The 19,831-nt window shown below is 43.7% G+C and overlaps 1 protein-coding gene across 4 annotated transcripts in view; it reads right to left on the minus strand.

The window, feature by feature from the left end:
* The window catches only part of LOC129329784 (cystathionine gamma-lyase-like), a 43,333-nt gene extending 24,024 nt beyond the window's left edge, over nt 1–19,309 (minus strand). For 2 of the 4 annotated variants that reach the window (XM_054979415.1, XM_054979413.1), the window contains exons 1-2: nt 18,960–19,309; nt 2,690–2,821 (exon numbers count right to left, since the gene is read on the minus strand). In XM_054979415.1, the coding sequence (XP_054835390.1) occupies nt 2,690–2,821; nt 18,960–19,127 (300 nt within the window). In that variant the 5' untranslated portion in view covers nt 19,128–19,309. Of the gene's footprint in view, nt 1–2,689; nt 2,822–5,343; nt 6,563–6,941; nt 7,026–8,081; nt 8,166–8,527; nt 9,123–18,959 lie in introns of those variants that run through there. The other 2 variants (XM_054979412.1, XM_054979411.1) reach the window with 2 other exon arrangements.
* Between the last annotated feature and the right edge of the window lie 522 nt (nt 19,310–19,831).

Genomic DNA, 19,831 nt, shown 5'->3' on the forward strand with positions numbered 1-19,831 from the left:
TTTATTTAACAAGGCAAGCAATATGAATACCTCTGTTTCTTACAATGAAGCCAGCATGGCAGAACACAGTGGAAAGTGTTACCTGAGGCCACCCTCAGCCACCCACTTCTCTGGATCCTTCCTTGTTTCCCAGGCATGTTAAAACACAGTATGGCAAACCATCCATGTCTAATAGAGCTCCTTTGGCTCTTGCATCTAGCAAGAGTTTGGAAGCTCGATTGGGCTCGACTAGTTTGCCACCCTGTCTTTCAAGATGCCTGGGAAACATGGAGAGATGTGATATTACAGCTCTGGCTCCAGGGTTGGTTGGCAGGTAAGGGATAAACAAAGGACAGGTGGAAATGACTCAAGGGAAACACAGGCAAGGGAGAGAACCTAGTAGTGATGCTGGGGGCTGCAGCTTCTCAGCAATTCTAGTTGCTAGGATATCTAGTTGCCCTTTAAATCAGAAAAAAAGATGTTTTTTTAAAACCCTCTCACGTTTTATTTAACAAGGCAAGCAATATGAATACCTCTGTTTCTTACAATGGAGCCAGCTCAGCAGAACATAGAGGGTGCTGCCTGAGGCTGCCCCCAGCCAACCACTTCTCTGGATCCTTCCTTGTTTCCCAGGCATCTTAAAACACAATATTGTAAGCAGTCGGCCCAGCCTCCGCCATCTTTAACAGCCATTTTTGTTAGAGCGAGTGTTAAACTACGCTGCGGAATTAAACGCTGAGCTGGTCAGAGAGGCAAAAGCTTTATTTGAGGAAGTTACATACTTGAGGGAAAGGGGGAGAGATAGATCCTAGCTATCTGACTACATCTTGCAGAGACAGAGAAGAAGTGTGGCAGGAGAGAGAAGAAGCAGGATATTGCCCTGTTTAGCCCAATAGGAGACAAGACAAGGAAATGACCCCCAGGAAACAAGAGAGGTGCTGCTCTCACTGTCCTAACTAAGTGATCCTTGCTGCCCCCTGCATGGTAGGCTCTTCTTACTTCTTGCTGCTGCAGTACACCAGACATTGTTATTTCTAACAATTTTAACATGGCTGCTTGTGATATAAAATCACCAGGCCTCTGGATTTAAAATAGCAGCTTGTATTGCAGCTAGAGGACCTCCAGCTAACCACTGCTGAGTCCCACCCGGGAGGCTCAGGCATAAATGGAATGCTACATGGGAATGCGGAGTGGTCAGTGGTGATTGAATGTACAGGCTTCCCAGGCCCTAAGGAATCCAGCGCAACAAAGGTCTCGCAGAGTCATCCCTACTTAACACATCCCTTTCCCTCCTCTCGTGATGAGATCTCCTGTCCTTGATAGAGGAGCTAATCAAATGGCATTCATAAGTATTTATAAATTCATTCCTGGGAAGGTATATTCTCCAACTAAATTCATCAACTTAGATCCAGTGGACTTCATTAGCAAATTGCCCCTTTGTGCAGCGCTAGAGCAAATTCTGCATTCTCTTTCATACGCCCCAGCAACTACCAATCAAGTTAATCAAAACTTTTGTTAATTCCAGGAACTGACCGTTGGAGTCTTTGTTCTAACGGTTAGGTGGGCCATCTCCCCTCAGGGCATGTTTTATTCTATAAGAGTAGTGCCTTGGCCCATTCAAATTGTGCATGTGTCCTGGTTGCTCCCTTAGGGTCACTTCCCTAAGCCTCTCTCTCTCCGTACAGGCTTATTGGATCTAGAGCACTGTTCCCTTTAGGTTTGCCCTAAGCCTCTTGCTCTCCTGGCCAAGAACACTGACATTTGAAGCTCTCCCTCCATGGACTTCTCTGCTCTCCAATCCCTCAAATCTATTCCACTTTGACCACTGCTTTTCCTAGGCCACTTGTGTGTTTGCGTACAATCTTGTGTGTATGCATTTGCCCCTCAAATAAAACAATTATCCTTTAATTAAGAACACTGGCTTCGTGTGTGTATCCTTGGGAAAGGACTCCGTAAATTATTGGTGGAAAAGATCCCATGGTTACCGGCCTCTCACATAGCTGTCTTCCTTGCTTGCTAATTCCCTCATAAATTCTCTTACTCACAAGGAGACCATTCCAGGTAACAGTATGGCAAAATATGCATGCCTCATTGAGCTCCTCGGCTCCTGCATCTACCAAGAGTTTGGAAGCTCGATTGGGCTTGACCAGTTTGCCACCCTGTGTTTCAAGATGCCTGGGAAACATGGAGAGATATAACATTACAGTTACATCTTTTAAGAGTTTTTCATGCCATAAGTCTTTGAATGCCAAGAATGTCTAACCAGTTCCATTTCACAACATTTGGAAATGCAGTCAGAATTGTGTCTACATTGATGAAATGCCAACCACCCATCCAGCATTTAACACCAGAGCCAGTAGATTTAAACAGAAAAAAGATTTCTTCCTTCAATAATCTTTTTAAAACCAAAAATTGTTGGTGCCTGGGGCATTTATAACAACAACAACAACAACATTTGATTTATATACCACCCTTCAGGACAACTTAATGCCCACTCAGAATGGTTTACAAAATATGTTATTATTATCCCCACAACAAACACTCTGTGAGGTGGGTGGGGCTGAGAGCTCTGGAGAGCTGTGACAGACCCAAGGTCACCCAGCTGGCTTCAAGTGGAGGAGTGGGGAATCAAACCCGGTTCTCCAGATTAGAGTCCCGCGCTCTTAGCCACTACACCAAATTTTAGTATAGCTCTGGGCAATCGGCTTACCTGGAAATATGCGGACATAAAAGTATTGTCAACTGCTAAGAGAATGCCTTTATGCTTATGGACAATATCTGCACACCCTTGAATATCAATCACTTTCATCACTGGATTTGTGGGAGTTTCGATCCAGACAAGCTGTTATTTTGAGAGGATAAGTTGTTAGTAAAGGTAATAAATTGAACAGTTATAGCATTTATATATTCTAGATCTCTTCCTCTTCCTTGCTCTTGTGTACAGACACACTCATATGTCTTTACTATGGTGGAGAGTGCCCTCAAGTCATAGCTGAATTATAGTGACACACACACACCCGGTGGGGTTTTTATGGCAAGAGACTAATAGAAGTGGTTTGCTATTGCCTGCATCTGCAGCCCTGGTCTTTGTTGGAGGTCTCCCAACCAATTACTAACCAAGGCTGACCCTGCTTAGCTTCTGAGAACTGACGAGATCAGGCTCCCCTGGGCTATCCAAGTCAGGGTATTTCATTACTATATCCCTTAACAAATTTTATTTATTTATTTATTTCAAATTTCTATTCTGCCCTCCCCACAAGCGGGCTCAGGGCGGATGACAACATATTAAAATACAAAATACAATAAAACAACACATTAAAATACAATAAAAATCCATACACATTTAAAACAGGATGGTGGACAGCCTTCACAAGGAGGGTTAAGATTTTATACACCCCCTTTTCCTCTATTATAGCAAATAAATTATTCCATATATCACAAGGGCTTTCACAGAAATAAGACTTCCAAAATTCCTGAGTTCTAAAATACTTCAAAGTGGCCTATATAGTTAAATTTTTGGAAGGCTTGTATATGGTTGCAGGTGGTTGTAGAAGATAGCTGTCCTGTCCCTTCAAATTCTAGGATTCTGCGAATGGCATTGTAGGCTTTTTTAGAAACAAGGGTAAAAACATACATAGAAAACCTTTCAAGAAGTCATACACATATAATGTGGCAGCATCATTTTTTTTCAACTATCTCACATGCCTACAAAGGATAGCTCTGCATGCTGAGTGAGGGGAAGGAGGAACCTCAAGAAGACTGAGAGCTGATCTACCAATGACCCTCTTGCCCTCTACTTTTATTACTCCTCAAACATTTTATTCTTTGTTGAGCTTTAAACTGTTTTTTTAAGATTGTAAGATTTAAAGATAAAGAATAATTTAATTACAAAAACTGGCCTATACATCTTTCAAACAAATAAAATAACAATTCCTGAAATATCAGCCAACAACTTTGAGATGTAAGCGGAAGTTTGAAACAGCTAATATTGATATAATAAGGAGTGTCAAATTCTCTATTTTGCATATTGTCTAATATGCATCACTTTAACAGAATGCATATTTACATACCAACGCACTCCATATGCTTATCTGATAATTTAGAACTGCAAGAGATTATCGGGCCAAGAGGGGATGACATTCCAAGGACGTTATTCTAAATAGAAACAGTCCCACAACACAACAGCTACAGCTATATTCATGGGTGCCCCTTTTGTGTGAGAACATCTTTTTCCCACCCTGCACAAACCACAGATGTGCAATGCATGATGCTCAGTGGTGCTGTGCAATGCATGTTGCACGGCACCAACTGTTTCTCTGAGCATTCCATGTGAGTTTCATTTGGTGTATCACACGTCTTTCAAAGGGATGCTTCCTCTATTTGCACAGGGGGTATGAAATTTAGAGAAGATAAGTCTAAAAAGAAATCATCCCACAACCCAATGGCCACAGTTATATGTCGGGGTGCCCCTTGTGAGTGAGAATTTCTTTTTCCAGCTGTGCACGAACGTCAGATGTCTGTGCAGTCTCCAAGATTGGTGATGGACTCATGGTTTTGCACAATAACCTTTCAACACAGGAGAATCCTCATGACCATCCTAGCCTGATTATTGGTGGAGTCATGGTTTGTCTACTCAAACAAGAATCATGATCAATGTTTTGAGGTGTTTGAGCATTGAACACTTAATCTTGCCATATCAGTATTACTGTCTAAGTAGCTCCTTGTTACAGAGTGAAATCAATAAATTGACACTGCTTGAACTGAAATGCACAATGTTTATTTTTCAGCTCTTCGCAGGGGTAGAGAGAGGCCCGCAAGCGTGGGAGAAATTGCTGGGGTTTCTGAAGGTCAGGAGGAGGCAGCTGTGGGTGAAGAGCATCAGGAGGAGGGCGGCGAGGAACGCCCCGCAGATGCACCTGAGGGTAAGAGCAACCCACCCAGAGGAAATGTGCACTGGTTTCGCCTCCCAGGATTGATGCCCATGGCCAATTTAACGTGCTTCTATCGCAGCATCAGTTTGTTTGCTGTAGCCGCTTTATCGTCAGCTGAGTAGGCGATATGCAGCCATTCATTCAGCCATTTGTGTCTTACTGTGAAAGAGTTTTACAATGCCTTCCTCTCTGATTGACCAGATGTGTTGCCTTATCCCGCTTCTATGATTTACGAGTCTAGGTTGGGAGACCCCTTGAGCTCTAGGCGGTGGATCCTGGGGTGGGTGGGGGGTTCCGTAGGGGAGGGTCCTCTGCAAGCGCACCGGGCAAGATATTTTCCCTGTTCACAATAAATCAGATTTATTTTAACAGTAAAATACAACTTCATATAGCTGTTGAAACACCATTTTTATTTGTTGAAAAAAAAATTTTCTCCATGCAAGTACTTGCCAGAGCTGGAAAAAGTATTTTGCGTCATGCCAATAATCAACTGTGTTTATAAACACCATTTATTCAACATAGAAAAAGGGAACAATTGTGATGTTTGCTTTCAGAACTCACTGGAGGAGAAGAGAGAGGTCAACAGGCAGGGGAGGAAGCACCCTCTACTAGTGGTCGGTCATCAAGGCCAAGTGCAAGCAGTGAGGCCACCCTGGTCACCATACAGTCCTCGATCCAGTCTTTGGAGGAACGCATGCTAACCTCCTGTGGGTATCAACATAAATCTGTATCGATTCAAGGAAATCCTTCATGTGAATCATTGGTCTTTATTACAAAAAACTATTTTTTCTTCCTTACAGTCAACAGCCTACAGTCACAAATCAGAGGGATACAGACCAGACTGGCAAGACACGGATGCCGGCTGCTGTCCCTCGAGCGACAACAGCGCCAGAGGGATCCGCAACGACAAGTAATGCCTGCGCTTGGTCATGACCCGTAGACTGTAACAACGAAAACGTTGTTAAATGTTGAAATGTGTAAATAGGTTCTTTGTCCAGTTTTCATTTTAGCTGTTGATGTGTACATAGTTTTATATTTGGGATGATACAAAATGCTTGGTCAACTGTTCATGTGCTCCTATCTTATTCTAAAAATTATAAAGTTTTTTTAAATTTGAAACGCTTGGTCTGTCTTTCCATTAGCATAATTCAAGACCTGGGTTGGTCAAACAGTTGCACTCTACAGGGTCAAGCGCTCTCTAGCCTTCCCAACACAGGATCTCTTGACCGCCACCTTTCTTCCAGTCTCTCCATTGCTCTCGGGCTGTCTCTCAGCAGCTGGGGCCACCCCTTAAGCAATGGGAACCTGTTGAAGCATGATTGCCTCACCCAAAGTTTTAAGTGTGTCCACAGCCGCACGCATCACATCTATGTTCTGTGACCACCGTTCCTGAAACATCCTGCGTTCCTGCCGTGTCTCCTCCATGAATTCCTGCTGTCTGCGGCTCTCCTCCTCACGCCACCTCCACGTTGCCTGTTGCTCCTTCTCACGCATGGCCATCTCCTCTCGGTGCTCCTCAGATGCTTGAGAAAGGAATCTTTCTGCGGCATGGTTGATCACCGCACCGCCCCTTCTACGCCTGCGAATGTTTGCCAGACGTGTCCCAGGGGAGACTGCTTCTGCGGTATCAGGGGCTTCAAATCCCTGTGGAGCTGTAAAAATTTGAGACAGGTCAATGTTTGCTTGATAAAATGTGACCTCATCATCACAGGAAAACACCTACAAGTTATACAACATGTGTTATGGCTTACTTGCATCTTGTTTTTGGTGGCCACTGAAAACAATTCTATGTGCAAGCCCGAAGAAGAAATATAACACATTGAATCGATCATGGTTGGTACACATCATCGCCCTCACAACTCCACTGATGAGCCTGTGCAACAGATTCATGGAAGCCCACTCAAAATACTCTCTCAAATCAATACACTTAATTTTTTTCAAAATTTGGACCTTGACGTTGGCATGCGGGGTGGCCCCAGTAAAGAGTGGATTCTTGGAATAACTATCTGTGATGAGCCCACTCACAATTACCTGCAACTCCAATCTGATCCCGGGGTGGGTTGTTCTCCTTTTCATTCCATGCTGCTTGACCTCCCCCGCCAAATTGCTCTTCATCTGTAAATTCAAATGAGAAAGACACCCATCAGAAAACAATGTATAGCGCAGATTTCCCCTCTCTAGAAGCTGCCCCTGAATGAGAACAGCGTGGGGTGGGAAAAAGGGAAGATTGTCTGCTCCTGCAGCAGAATATTTTAATAACCACTATTTTCGCTTTGCATGCACGATGTAATCGGAAGAGAATATCAACCATCAAATGGACACCAATCATCACTTCCTGTGGTACATAAGGTCTCCCTGCAAGCAATTTTGAGATAATGCTAATTCTTTAAAAATAAGAAAAAATGCTTGCTGTCATATCATGATGACACCATGTGTGAATTGTGAAATTGCTTTACCAGCAATCCAAGATCATGTGTATGAAAATAAAAACAGAAAATCACTTCCAGGACCTACATTAGACAGCATGTTATTCTGGTGGTACATAGCAGTATGTGTTTAACGCGACAGAAAAAATAAAAGGCGAAATAGTGATGTGGTACACTGTCCCTAGCTCAACTCCCAAGAATCATAGATCCCCCCTCCCCACAGTACAGCACTCTCTTTTGAATAAAGGGTTTTTTTTGAGCTGTTTGGTTTTGCATGGTGTGTTGTAGGCCAGGAGAGAGGGTGCTTTCCTGACCTCCTCAGGCAGGTGCTTCCACCAGACAGTGGCCACCACAGAGAATGCCAATGTACTGCCTTCTATTGATGTTACCCATGTGCAGATTGGCACCTTCCGGGAACCCCGTTCAGAGTATTGAAGCTGCCACAGAGGAACATAGGGAGGGAGGTGGTCCAGCGGGTGTTCCAGAGGAATGCTGAAAATTACTTCAAATGTAACAACCAGAAACATGGACAAAGCTCAGTAAATGTTGGCTGGCCAGTGGAGCTGCTGAAGGATGGAAGTGAAATCGCCCCCCCCCCCCACACACACACAAACACGCCCATGATGACAGACTCCAAATTTCGCCCTGGTCTCCATGAGTCGGTAAGGTGTCTGTACGGCCATTTTTAAAATTGAATTCACATGCTGGTCTTTTATAATAAGCTGAGTTTTGTCAAGTGTCTCACCGTGCTGATTGAGACCGTCCGGTGTGGTGTCCAGGTCCACCTCAAAACCATAGCCATTCTCATTGCATTGGTCACTCAAGTCTCCTGAAATAGAAAATCATAGTCATTGTGACAAACCATTCATAATCCACATAACACATTTCACATGCATTGATGAACCAGAAGATGTCACCTGCCCCAATGTGCATGGCAAGTCCTTCTAAAGGGGCCATCGCAACCAATGCTTGAGCTGTGTTCTTCACCACCTCTCATACATGTTGCATTTGAGAGTGACCTCTGGATCTTTAAAATGTGGACTGTGTCAAATGGTGTGATGACAAACCTTTACTTTCAAACCCCCACCTCCCTGATGATGCATTGTCCAGGGATCAAGCCCATCTTTCCCAAAGCTGACAATAAATAAAAACATTTCCCCACCAGCCCATCATGATTGCATTGGCTCTTACCTGAGTGGCAAGGTGATGACATCATAATATCTTCTCCATTTATAGTCACCAGATCATGAGAGAACAGCTCCTCAGATCCCTCTTGAAGAACCACCTGTTCTGTTCGCACCTGGCCCATCACCTGCAGCACCATGCTCCGTGCAAGCCTTTTTGGGTGCACGCTGGCATCACCTCTGAGGATGCTCTCCAGCTCACGATAGTAAGGACAAGTTATGGGTGCGTTTCCTGACCTGGCATTGTGTGCAACGACCTTTTTATATTCAAGACGCATTGTCTTTGTCTTGGATCTGCACTCAAGAGCTGATCTTCTATGTCCCCTAGCAGCCATCTGCTCTGAGATTCTCTGAAAATAATCCAGGTTTCTGTGTGTGCTTTTAAGCGCCTCCTGGATTTTCTCTTCCCCCCAAAAGTGAAGCAGGTCTAATATCTCTCTGTGTCTCCAGGAGATCCCCCGTTTACCACTGCTCTCTGTTCCGAAGGACATTCTTCAAGATCACAGATGTGGTGAGAGGAGAATATCAGAAGTCGGGTTCCTTGTGCAAGGGTTTGAAGAAATGAGTTCTCGCTCCTGAGAAGCCAGGAATGCCGCCTCGTGCTGCAAAGCATTAAAATCCCGGCAAATAGGAAGCGGAAGTGGATGCGACGGTTACTGATAATTCAAATTTTCCCGCGGGAAAAAAAAAAATTCAAAGTTTCGCTATTATGATGTGATGTTTAAAAACAAGAACGTTATAAAAAAATTCAAAGGGAATAACTTTTCGTTGGATTGAGACGTCAACCTAGCATTGCTTTGTGCCCCGAAAACATATCTTTATTTTACCACGTCGCAATAGCGACATAAGGTCAATTTTTTTTTAAAAAAAAAAAAAACGCTGTGGGGGAGCGCGAAATGCCGCGCGTGGCGAGATAACACGTTATGAGGCGGTATGAATCGCTGCTGGGTGATCGCACGGATACTGGTTATGGCGCGAAAAATGAGTGAGAAATGGAAATCAGACACTCGCAACAATGACGGAATAAGTTGGGTTTTTGCAGGGAAAGAGCGCCATTTTAGCGCTAAATAAAAGCCCGTGTGACGACGGCCAAGGATTCATATTATCTCCCTACCTGTTCAACCTCTATGCAGAGCATATCATAAAGAAAGCTGGATTAGATCTAGAAGAAGGTGAAGTGAAAACTGGTGGGAGGAACATTAACAGTTTGAGATATGCAGAAGACACCACATTACTGGCAGAAAATAGTGAAGACTTGAAACAACTACTGATGAACGTTAAAGAAGAAAGCGTTAAAGCAGGATTACAACTCAATATCAAGAAGACAAAAGTAATGACTACTGAGGAATTATACAATTTTAAAGTTGAGAATGAGGAAATTGAAATTGTCCAAGTTTTTCTATTCCTTGGCTCAATCATCAACCAAAAGGGAGACTACAATGAAGAAATCAGAGGAAGATTGAGACTTGGAAGAGCATCTGTGAGGGAGCTAGAGAAGATCCCTAAAAATAAAGACATCTCTCTGGGAACCAACATCAAGATAATCCAAACTGTGATATTCCCCATTACTATATATGGATGTGAAAGTTGGGGAGTGAAGAACTCTGACAGGAAGAAAATGGATTAATTTGAAATGTGGTGCTGGAGGAGAGTTTTGCAGATACCATGGACAGCCAGAAAGACAAAAAGGTGGATACTAGATCAAATCAAGCCTGAATTTTCCCTAGAAATGACAAAACTGAGGCTATTGTACTTTCATCACATCATGAGAAGATAAGACTCTCTGGAAAAAATAATGCTAGGAAAAGTAGAAGGCAGTAGGAAATGAGGAAGACCTAAAATGAGATGGCTTGACTCAATCAAAGAAGCCACATGTAGGCTGGAGTAGGCATGCCACACAGCCTCCATTAATTGCTCTTTACATTTCTACATTCCTGATCTCCTGGTCAGTTGGCATGCCACACGGGAAGACTCAGGGAGTAGTTTAAATGTGTAACATTAAGTCTCTCACCATTCACAGAGCACAATACTCCCATACGCTCTAAGTAACATTCTCCTATGCTCAGAGGCTCATGATGTACCTTTCTTTCCGTTATGCTTCCTAGATAAGACAAAAGTCTGATCGCAGCATAAATTGCTTAGTTGGCTGAGAATGGAATGTGTAACTTGTAACTGTTGCTATAACCATATTTGGGCATCCGGGAGTTCCTGAATACAAGTGAATAAAACTCTCGCCTCCATGTTGGAGGAACAGACTTTGCATCCAGACCCTGTCTCGTGTCGTTACTACATCTGGCGCCTGAACAGCCAGGGACCCTCCCCCATCTACCAGCACCTGGAATAGGCCCCATATCGAGTGCACTCCCCTTCTTCAACTGGTAAGTATGGGTACATCTTTGACGCATCCTCAGCGAAGGCATGCGGATGAATTGTGTTTTTTAGTCAAGAAGTCTGGCAGGACCAGCACTTCAGCTCAGATAGCAAGTCTCATTCAACATCTTCACCTCCATTGCCCGGCATATCCGGAAGGAGGTTCCCTGAACCTACGGGACTGGGAGAAAGTAGGGAGAATTTTGCACATGGAGCCACGAGCTCCGGTGGAATTGCTACAAACTTGGCACCAATGTCGCTATGCTGTGGAGTGCTTTAACTCACCTTCAAAACCTCCAGCAGCTTCCCTTCTAAACGTCCCCCCTTCATCTTCCCCCTGCTATCTCTTGCCTCCTTTGGCATCTGCTGCTATTTCAGCTCAATTATCTAAGGAATGTCCACCAAAGTATGCTGAGGTGCAGTTGCTTCCTCCAGCACCGCTCAGCTTTCCCTCCTCTCCACAACCTTCTGCACCCCCCAGTAAAGATTTCAATCCTCCACCTTCTGCTGGAACAATCTCAGCAAGTCTTGTGAGGGAGGTACAGGAACAAGATAGCCTCCAGGCTGCTCTAGCCGAGGCTCCCACTGAAAGCATTCCAGAATCAACGGAAATGCTGTCAGTGAGCTCAGTGCATTTCACGGGAAATGTGGATGCTGCAGAATTAACTGAAATGGCTAAATCTGAGGATGTGGCAGAATTAACTGAGATGCTTGCTAACTGCCCAGTTCATTTAACAAATCAAGTTACTGACCAGAGCCACCAGACTGTGGAATATCAGCCTCTTTCTTATACTGTTCTTACTGAGTTGAGAAAAACCACAGAGCCCTATCCAGATTTTATCCAGCAACAAGTTAATAACACTGGCTCTCAAGAAAAGTTGCTCCTTAACTTGGCTAAAGAGAATGCTACTTCTCAGTACCGAAGGGTTATTGCAGGTCTGGGAAAAACCCCAGACTTGGCAGACATGGTTAGAGCTTGCCAAGAGATAGAAAATTCCTTTCATCAAGACTTTTGTCAGGATCCTGGGGGTACAGGTGTAAAACAAAAACCTACCAGCCCGACTGGAAATGGAACCCCCCCCCCACAATTGTAGCTTTACAACAGCTTCTGGGTACTTTAAATTGGGTCAGTCCCTCTTTTGCACTTCCTACCAGAAGACTTCTGTTCTCTTCACTGACCACTGCAAGAAACATCCAAGTGATGTTATTCAAGTCTTACAATCAGTTAATGGCATTCTGGCTCAGCAGAGTGTCGATCAGCTTCCTTCCATGAATTCAGGATTTTCCTTGTGCATTTTTCCTACCACTCAGATTCCTACAGGAGTTTTAGCAATTTCTCAAGAGTCTCTCCAACCTTATGGCCTCATTGTAGCTCCTGAAAAGGTGCAAATTGTGAAGCCTATCACTCCTTTGCTGCTCTGATAGTTCCTTGATCAAAGTTCCTGTCTCCGCTCACCCTCGTTGCTTTGCAGCAACTCCTAGGCAACCTTAATTGGGTACAACCTTATTTTTCTTTATCTACCAGTCTAAGTCCAGTGTTTTCCTTGCTTCCTACCACGAAACATCCCAGCAATCTTATCACTGCTCCCCTGCCAACCCAGGCAGCCTTTACAACAAGTACAAGAGATTTTAGCTCAGCAGTGTGCTAACAAAATCCCTGTGGGGCTTGATGGCCTTCATCTTCTGGGAATATCATGGGAATGTCTTTCTTGTAGAATGATTATCTCTCTCTCTCTCATGGCTCACAAAAATGCTCATGCCACGGCTGATCTCTGTGCTATGGCACGAGAGCATGCTATTACGCACTCTAGTTATGTTTTGCTGTTCATAAACTCTGCTTTTTTCCAAAAAAATGATTTCACTCACCTCCTGTGTAATTCTGTGCAAGTTTCAGACTGTTCTTGCAAACTTTGTGGGAGATGTCTTTTTTCAGTTACCTAAAGATAATAGTTTCTCTCTCCTACAATCAAGTGCCTGTTTTCCTAAGCCGCTGCACGCCGCAGCCGGCACAGTTTTTTTTCTAACAGTAGCCGCTCCAAAGAAGTTATGTTTTTCAGACCGAAGGTCACTGAATTACTAAATATTCTCTTCAAGTTCATCTCTAACTCACATTATGTTTATAAACTAATCAGCTGTCTTCCTAGTGCTTATTTAGCACCCCTTTCAATTCTAATCTTATAGCTGTTTCTACACTCCTTCTTTCACTGTTATATTCTATCTTAAAATCTTCTGCCTTGTAGGATCGAGAGAAATCCTGGTATCAAAGTACACAAAGCCTAAAAAATGTTTTCTGAAAGCTCTCAAGTCATCTGCCTCAAAAAAACTTCTCTAGTTTGATTGGTTGTCTGTTCTTAAGTATTCACATTATTTCTAGTCTGTCTTTCTCACTGAGACTCCAAGTGAATTACAGCTTGGGTCTGTAAGTTCTCCTTAGATGCAGAGAAGTTAGCCGTGTTAGTCTGTGGTAGCAAAATCAAAAAGAGTCCAGTAGCACCTTTAAGACTAACCAATTTTATTTTAGCATAAGCTTTCGAGAATCAAGTTCTCTTCGTCAGATGCCTGATATCAGGCATCTGACGAAGAGAACTTGATTCTCGAAAGCTTATGCTAAAATAAAATTGGTTAGTCTTAAAGGTGCTACTGGACTCTTTTTAAGTTCTCCTTAAAATCTTAAATCTCTAAAGCAGCTCTTCCTTCCTCTCTTAAAGTCTCAAAAGGTTACTGCTTTGAAGCATAAGGGTTATGCATGCATTCTTCCAACCAAATACTAACTAGAGCTAACCCTGCCTAGTTTTAAGAATTAGCAAGTGTTTACTTTCAGTCAAAAGAAATAAAAGTTCAACTGTTTGTGTTACTTATTTGCATGTAACCACTTAAGTTTTCTAATAAAGATTCCCACCATAAAAAGGAAAGTCTCTATTCTTCATGAAATAGACTTAGAATTCTCTATTAGACCACTCCTCAGAGGAGAAAAACTGCATTTCATGTTCTTTCCCATCTCCTGGGATATAACACTGACAGTTACTCTGGGATATCACAAAATTAAATGTTTATTTTTCAAGAAGCATATTGGTTTCATAAAAGTAGTTCTTAGTTCTTAAAGTTACTTCATCCAAACTCATTCACACACATCACTTATAAGGTTTTACACACAGCTATCTTCTCTGACTCTTATTCACAGATAACATTTCTCTCATCACCACTTCAACATATTCAGGCAGCGCACAGCCAGCCTGCTTTCTTCTCACCCCCCCTCTCCCCCTCACTTCCACAAACAAAGCTAAGTTAGTGAACATTCCTGAGGTGGGAGCTGCTTGACTCTCAGCTTGCCAGCCACTCTTTCCAAGCAGCTCAGACATTGTTCTTACTCAAAAAATCCCTTACAATTCTACAGGTCAGGCGATTGTACAACATGCCAATCGCTCTATTAAAACCCTCCTCTCTAAACAAATAAAACAAGGGGGGAGGAGGGTCCCAACTACCAATGCTGGGAATGACTATGCAGCAAATTCATAAATGTTTGTTAAATGTTTGTTCATGTACAATCAGCTTAATTTTTGCAGCCACAAGCTGCTGCCTCCTCAAATACCTCTGCCTCTGATAGACATTTCTGGCAGAAACCAGAGTTACCTACTCTGCAGGTATACTATCGAAGCCTGCTAGATAAGACCTGGCAGGGGCCAGCCCCCTGTTAACGTGGGGAAAAGGGTGTGTTTCTGTTTTATCCACAGGTCCTTTGTGGGGCCATACCAGCCAGCTCATGTCAACCCCAGATGGAAAAAAGCTTCAAACTGCAAATTCACTTCTCATTCCTTGTGTGCGTGCTGTTTTCTTCCTTGCAACTTAATGTCTCACAACTTTTGCCTTGAGGAGTCTGCAGATTAATTGCTCCTCTATTGAAAAGTGCTATGCTAGATTCCAGCTGTGACTCTACAGTGAATCTCCTAAGTGATGAGAGGCTTTGTCCCTTGCAGCCTCTCTATGTTGGTCTTCCAGTGCTCACCATTGTGAACCATCAAACTCTTAGCAAAATAGCTTGTAGCCTGACTAAGACAGTGAATCCAACTTCAATTGTAATTGCTGCCCTGAATGCTGAACTCATAGAGCTCAGACATGCTGCTTTGGACAATCATGCTGCCTTCTTTGTGGACATTACTGCAAATTCTACACTCATTTTGTGTGTGCTTCTCTGTTCTCTGCCAATGACAGTACACACTGACACCCAGCCTCTGCAGGACTATCTTCAATCCAAATTGTGGAAACGGCTTGCTGCACAAATGAACAGTTCCAACTTTTGTTTACAGCAAACGAATGACATGAACTTATTACTAGTTTCTTGCATTATTCCTGTGTGTACCCCTATTGCCTTGCTTTTGAATGATACATCTTTAAACAGCAGTAACATGAAATATACTCAAATGTATGATTGGGGTCCAACTGTGCCCTGACTTCCATTGTTTGCAATGTCTCTTTACACTCCTTATGTAGCTTCCAATTCATCACAAAATCAAACTGTCTGTGCTCAAATAGTGAACTGCACCAAGCACAAATCCAAACCTCACTGTCTTTCTGTATGACCAAATGTTCTTAATTGTTCAAAAACAGAAAATGTTTCTTTTGCCTTTGCATATACTCAGTTACCTCCAGGTTGGTTCTTTACCTGTGTCTCAAGAACTTTTAATTACATACCTGCTAATTTGTCTGACTCTCTCTGCTGTTTAAGTTGTTTAGCTATTACTTTACCTTCCAAAGCCATGTTTACTGCTTTTCGTGAATGTCACTCAGTTACTCTTAATGCTACATGCTCTGAAGAAACTTTTCTCATTAATAAAGCTAAAACTGTTGTTTTAGGAGCCTTTCATATAGGGGTTCCAACCCTTGCTATACTTAAGGCTAACAATTTAAGACATTTAGCTTGCAACTTAGCAAAAACTATTAATGCCACCTCTGTAGCTTTAGCAGCACTAAATTCTGAGCAACAAGAACTTTGCAATACTGTTTTAGACAATAGAGCTGCTATTAACTGTGAATCTGTAAAGAATATGTGTTGTTTTAATTTGTCTGATAATTCTAAAACTCTAAGCAAGCAACTGCAACAACTATCTCACTTACAAACTTCCATAAAAGAAGATGTTTTACCCTCCTGGTGAAAAGCTCTATGGAGCTAGCTGCCAAGTGGCCTCTTTAATACCATTGTAAAGTATGGTGCATATGCTCTAATAGTGCTTATTGTAAGCTGTTGTTATATTCAATGCATTCCTTCCCTTATTGCTTTAATAATTCCAAAACCACATCCTGCTGCATATTCAGTTACCACTTCAATATCTAGTTACCCAGCCTCCTGGTTTACATCCTCTGATGATGAGGATGAGGAAGACTGCTCTTGGAATGATGCAGAGAATGGCCCTTTGTTGCCACTTTAATTAAATAAATAAAAACAGAGTGAAGTGTAGGCTGGAGTAGGCATGCCACACAGCCTCCATTAATTGCCTTTTACATTTCTACATTCCTGATCTCCTGGTCAGTTGGCATGCCACACGGGAAGACTCAGGGAGTAGTTTAAATGTGTAACATTAAGTCTCTCACCATTCACAGAGCACAATACTCCCATACGCTCTAAGTAACATTCTCCTATGCTCAGAGGCTCATGATGTACCTTTCTTTCCGTTATGCTTCCTAGATAAGCCAAAAGTCTGATCGCAGCATAAATTGCTTAGCTGGCTGAGAATGGAATGTGTAACTTGTAACTGTTGCTATAACCATATTTGGGCATCCGGGAGTTCCTGAATACAAGTGAATAAAACTCTCGCCTCCATGTTGGAGGAACAGACTTTGCATCCAGACCCTGTCTCGTGTCGTTACTACAGCCACACCCTCCACTTTGCGGGATCTGAGCAAGTCTGTTAATGATAGGACGTTTTGGGAGTCTTTCATTTATAAGGTCACCATAGGTTGGAGGCAATTTGATGGCACATTACAACAACAACAAGACTTCACTTCTAACGCTGTCCCTTTCTTCAAGTTTCAGAAGAGGAGAAACCAGAGTTAGAAAGATAGACAGGTCAGGGCATCTGTTTACTCCTTTACTGCCCTGAACTATCCTTTGATGTGTAGATTGTTAATCTCAGAACTTCCTCCTCAGGAATAGATCAGTAGATAGAAATTTTCTCTCCACTTTCCAATCAAAGTATGGAAATCCGATAATAAAGAACTCTTACTTCTTTTCTAAAATGAACGCAAGTATAAGTTTGTTATTTTCTCTTTCTCTTTTACACTGACACCAGCCATCATGCTCCAACCACCCATCATGATGTTTTCTCTGCAATCAATGCTACTCTGTTAAGGAATAGTTTCTGTTCCTTTTAATAGGGAAATATGAGTCTCTTTTCAGTTACTTTATCATTACATTTTATTTTGGAAATGGAACACTGGGAAGGGGTAGACCTTCTGTTTCCTTGCTGAAATAGCTTTGTTTGTTTGCTTGCTTCCTGTTTTTTGTGGGGGGGGGGCTGGGTGTGGGAGAACAGTTAGTTTTTTCATGGTAGTGTGTGGGGGTGCTTCAGCCACTCCTAAGCTCCTCTTTCAATTTCCATTCCATTTTTAAATGGAGAGGTGGTATCTATTGCCGAAAAGGACAATTCCTAAAATGGCATCCTGAGTACTGTCTCTCTGAAACAACAAAAAAGTCCATCTGCATGAACAAGATGTGCAGGGGTGGGTGGGGGATGCAGATCAGAGACCTTTTAAAAATTTCCTTTTGCCCTGTGTACAGCCTGGAGAGAACATTGGCAAGGAATGTGCACTTAATTATGTGATTTTGTTAATAATGTGTTCTGAATGTCTGTGTTTTTAAGGTGGAGTTTTTAAGCAATGTGCTAAGAAAGCAAGGTATATACAATCCTAGGTAATATAACTGTGAGTTTTCTTTGGGGTCGTGACTAGCACTGTTCTGAATTGCCTCAAAATGTGCTTGTACTCACTTAGCAGATATCAGTTTGAAATGAGAAGGAGATTGCTACTACTCTGAACTCTGTACATTGGTCAGAAATCGAGTTCACAGCAACTGTTTTGTATTCTGCCCTGGTTCAAATTTCAACCACACATTTACCAAGTGAAGGCATCTGCAATACCACAATTTAGTAAATTTCAGTACTAAGTCACCCTTATGAGTAAGGCAGAATCAAGACTCCTGTAAATGAACATCCGGGAAAACTTAATAATTTTCCCCCTACAGGCTTTTCTGTGTTGACTTTCTTAGTGTCAAATTTGTGACCATTCGTTTGTCCTATATACATGGCATGTATATTTGTAGATCTTAAAGTGACTATCCTAAAAGTGAATTTCAAAAACAGGACATAGCGGGAGATTGCTGAGATAGCACTATAACCACTGGCCAACTCCCACCTTTTCCTAGGTTTGGCTCAGCCCGGGGGGGGGATTGTTTGGAGGGTCCTCATGGGTGCCTGGGTCCCCGTAAATTTGTGGGGAGCCCCTCCCTAAATCCGCCATGGCCTTGCCTCCATAGATGGTGGCAATGGAAGCCCCTCCCTGTGGTGTCATTGGCTTCTCCCTATGATGTCACTGGACCCTTGGTTCTTTTAAGGACCAGATATAGACTGCCTCTGGCCCAGCCCCAGACACACCCACCCACCCCCAGGAAATTGGAAAGTCTACGCCCCTGCATGGGGCATCGAGTGTGCAGGAATAGAGGAAAGAGAACTACAGACTGTACAGTAGAAGAAACAGTTACATGACTGGATGGATGACATGAAAAGAGGATGTAATGAAAGGAAGGATGGGGTAAGCAGCTGAAGAGGAGACAGGGCAATGGCGGGAGGGGGGGCACCTGAGGAGCACTGGTGAGCGTTGGTGACGGGAAAGGCATGAAAAAGGGGTTTCGGCAGATGGCAAAGCGGGACTAGAGCTTGGGGAAGGCACGGGAACATAAGCATTGCGAAGGGCGGGGGAGGGGGAATCGCTAACTGGGGAAAAGAAAGAAGGACCTCCCAGCCGCCGCCGCCCCCAACTACACGCCAGCCCCGTATTTCCCACCCCACCACGCCACTCACACAGTGCTCTCCCGGCGCCTGCTGCTTGAACGTGGTTGAGAGGGAAATGGGGGGCACCACGGCCATGGACTTCCATTGTTCGGGTTCCTGCCCCACGTGGATGGCCTGCGTCGCGAAGTGCTTGAAGGGCGGCAAGAAGCCAGGGCGCCTCTCCTCTGCCTTTTCCATCGGGCTCTCAAGGGGCACAGCGGCAAACAACTCCCTCGGGATTCACAGACGGCAGGCAGGCAGCGGCTAGGGGAAGATCGCCGGCGCTACTGCTGATGCAAAGTCACAGCTCGTTGCGCCTTCACCGGCTCTGGCGTGGCTGGCAGGGACAGCTGCCTTAAGGCAGGCAGTCAAGCACCGCCCCGGCCGGCCGGCTAGTCCTGAGTGGGTGGAGAGCAGGCAGCCCTATCCAGCCGGATGGAGGGCGAGCTGAAGGCCCTTCATTGGCCTTCAACGGAGGCGAGTCGGAGGAGTGGCCGGGTCGAGGAACTGGCGAGCGCGCGGCTTCCAAGGCCGTCAGCGGTTGTCACACAGGGCGATCAACTGCCGCGCCCCTCGGGTAAGTCCAGGACCAATCAAGTGAATTGCCGGCAGTGCCCGGAAAAAGCTGCAGAGTCGGGACTGATTTTTCCACCGGAATCAATAGGGCGTGCTCGTTCACTGCACGCCAGCTGAGGAACAGAACTGCTACTTTGACTCGATTCCCGCTACTCCTAAACTCCTAACAGAAGTGTGGGAGCCTTTATTCCAGTTGTTGAAACTGGAAACTGTAATTGCAACCTCCATTTCTCTGTCCATTGTAAATTTTCTGCAAGGGAAACAGAAAACTCTATCCCTTGAAGCAAGAATGCCCATCATACCAACTATAACTGGAACTCTAGTTG

This window comes from Eublepharis macularius, chromosome 5 (genome assembly GCF_028583425.1).
Source record: "Eublepharis macularius isolate TG4126 chromosome 5, MPM_Emac_v1.0, whole genome shotgun sequence".
Lineage (NCBI taxonomy): Eukaryota > Metazoa > Chordata > Lepidosauria > Squamata > Eublepharidae > Eublepharis > Eublepharis macularius.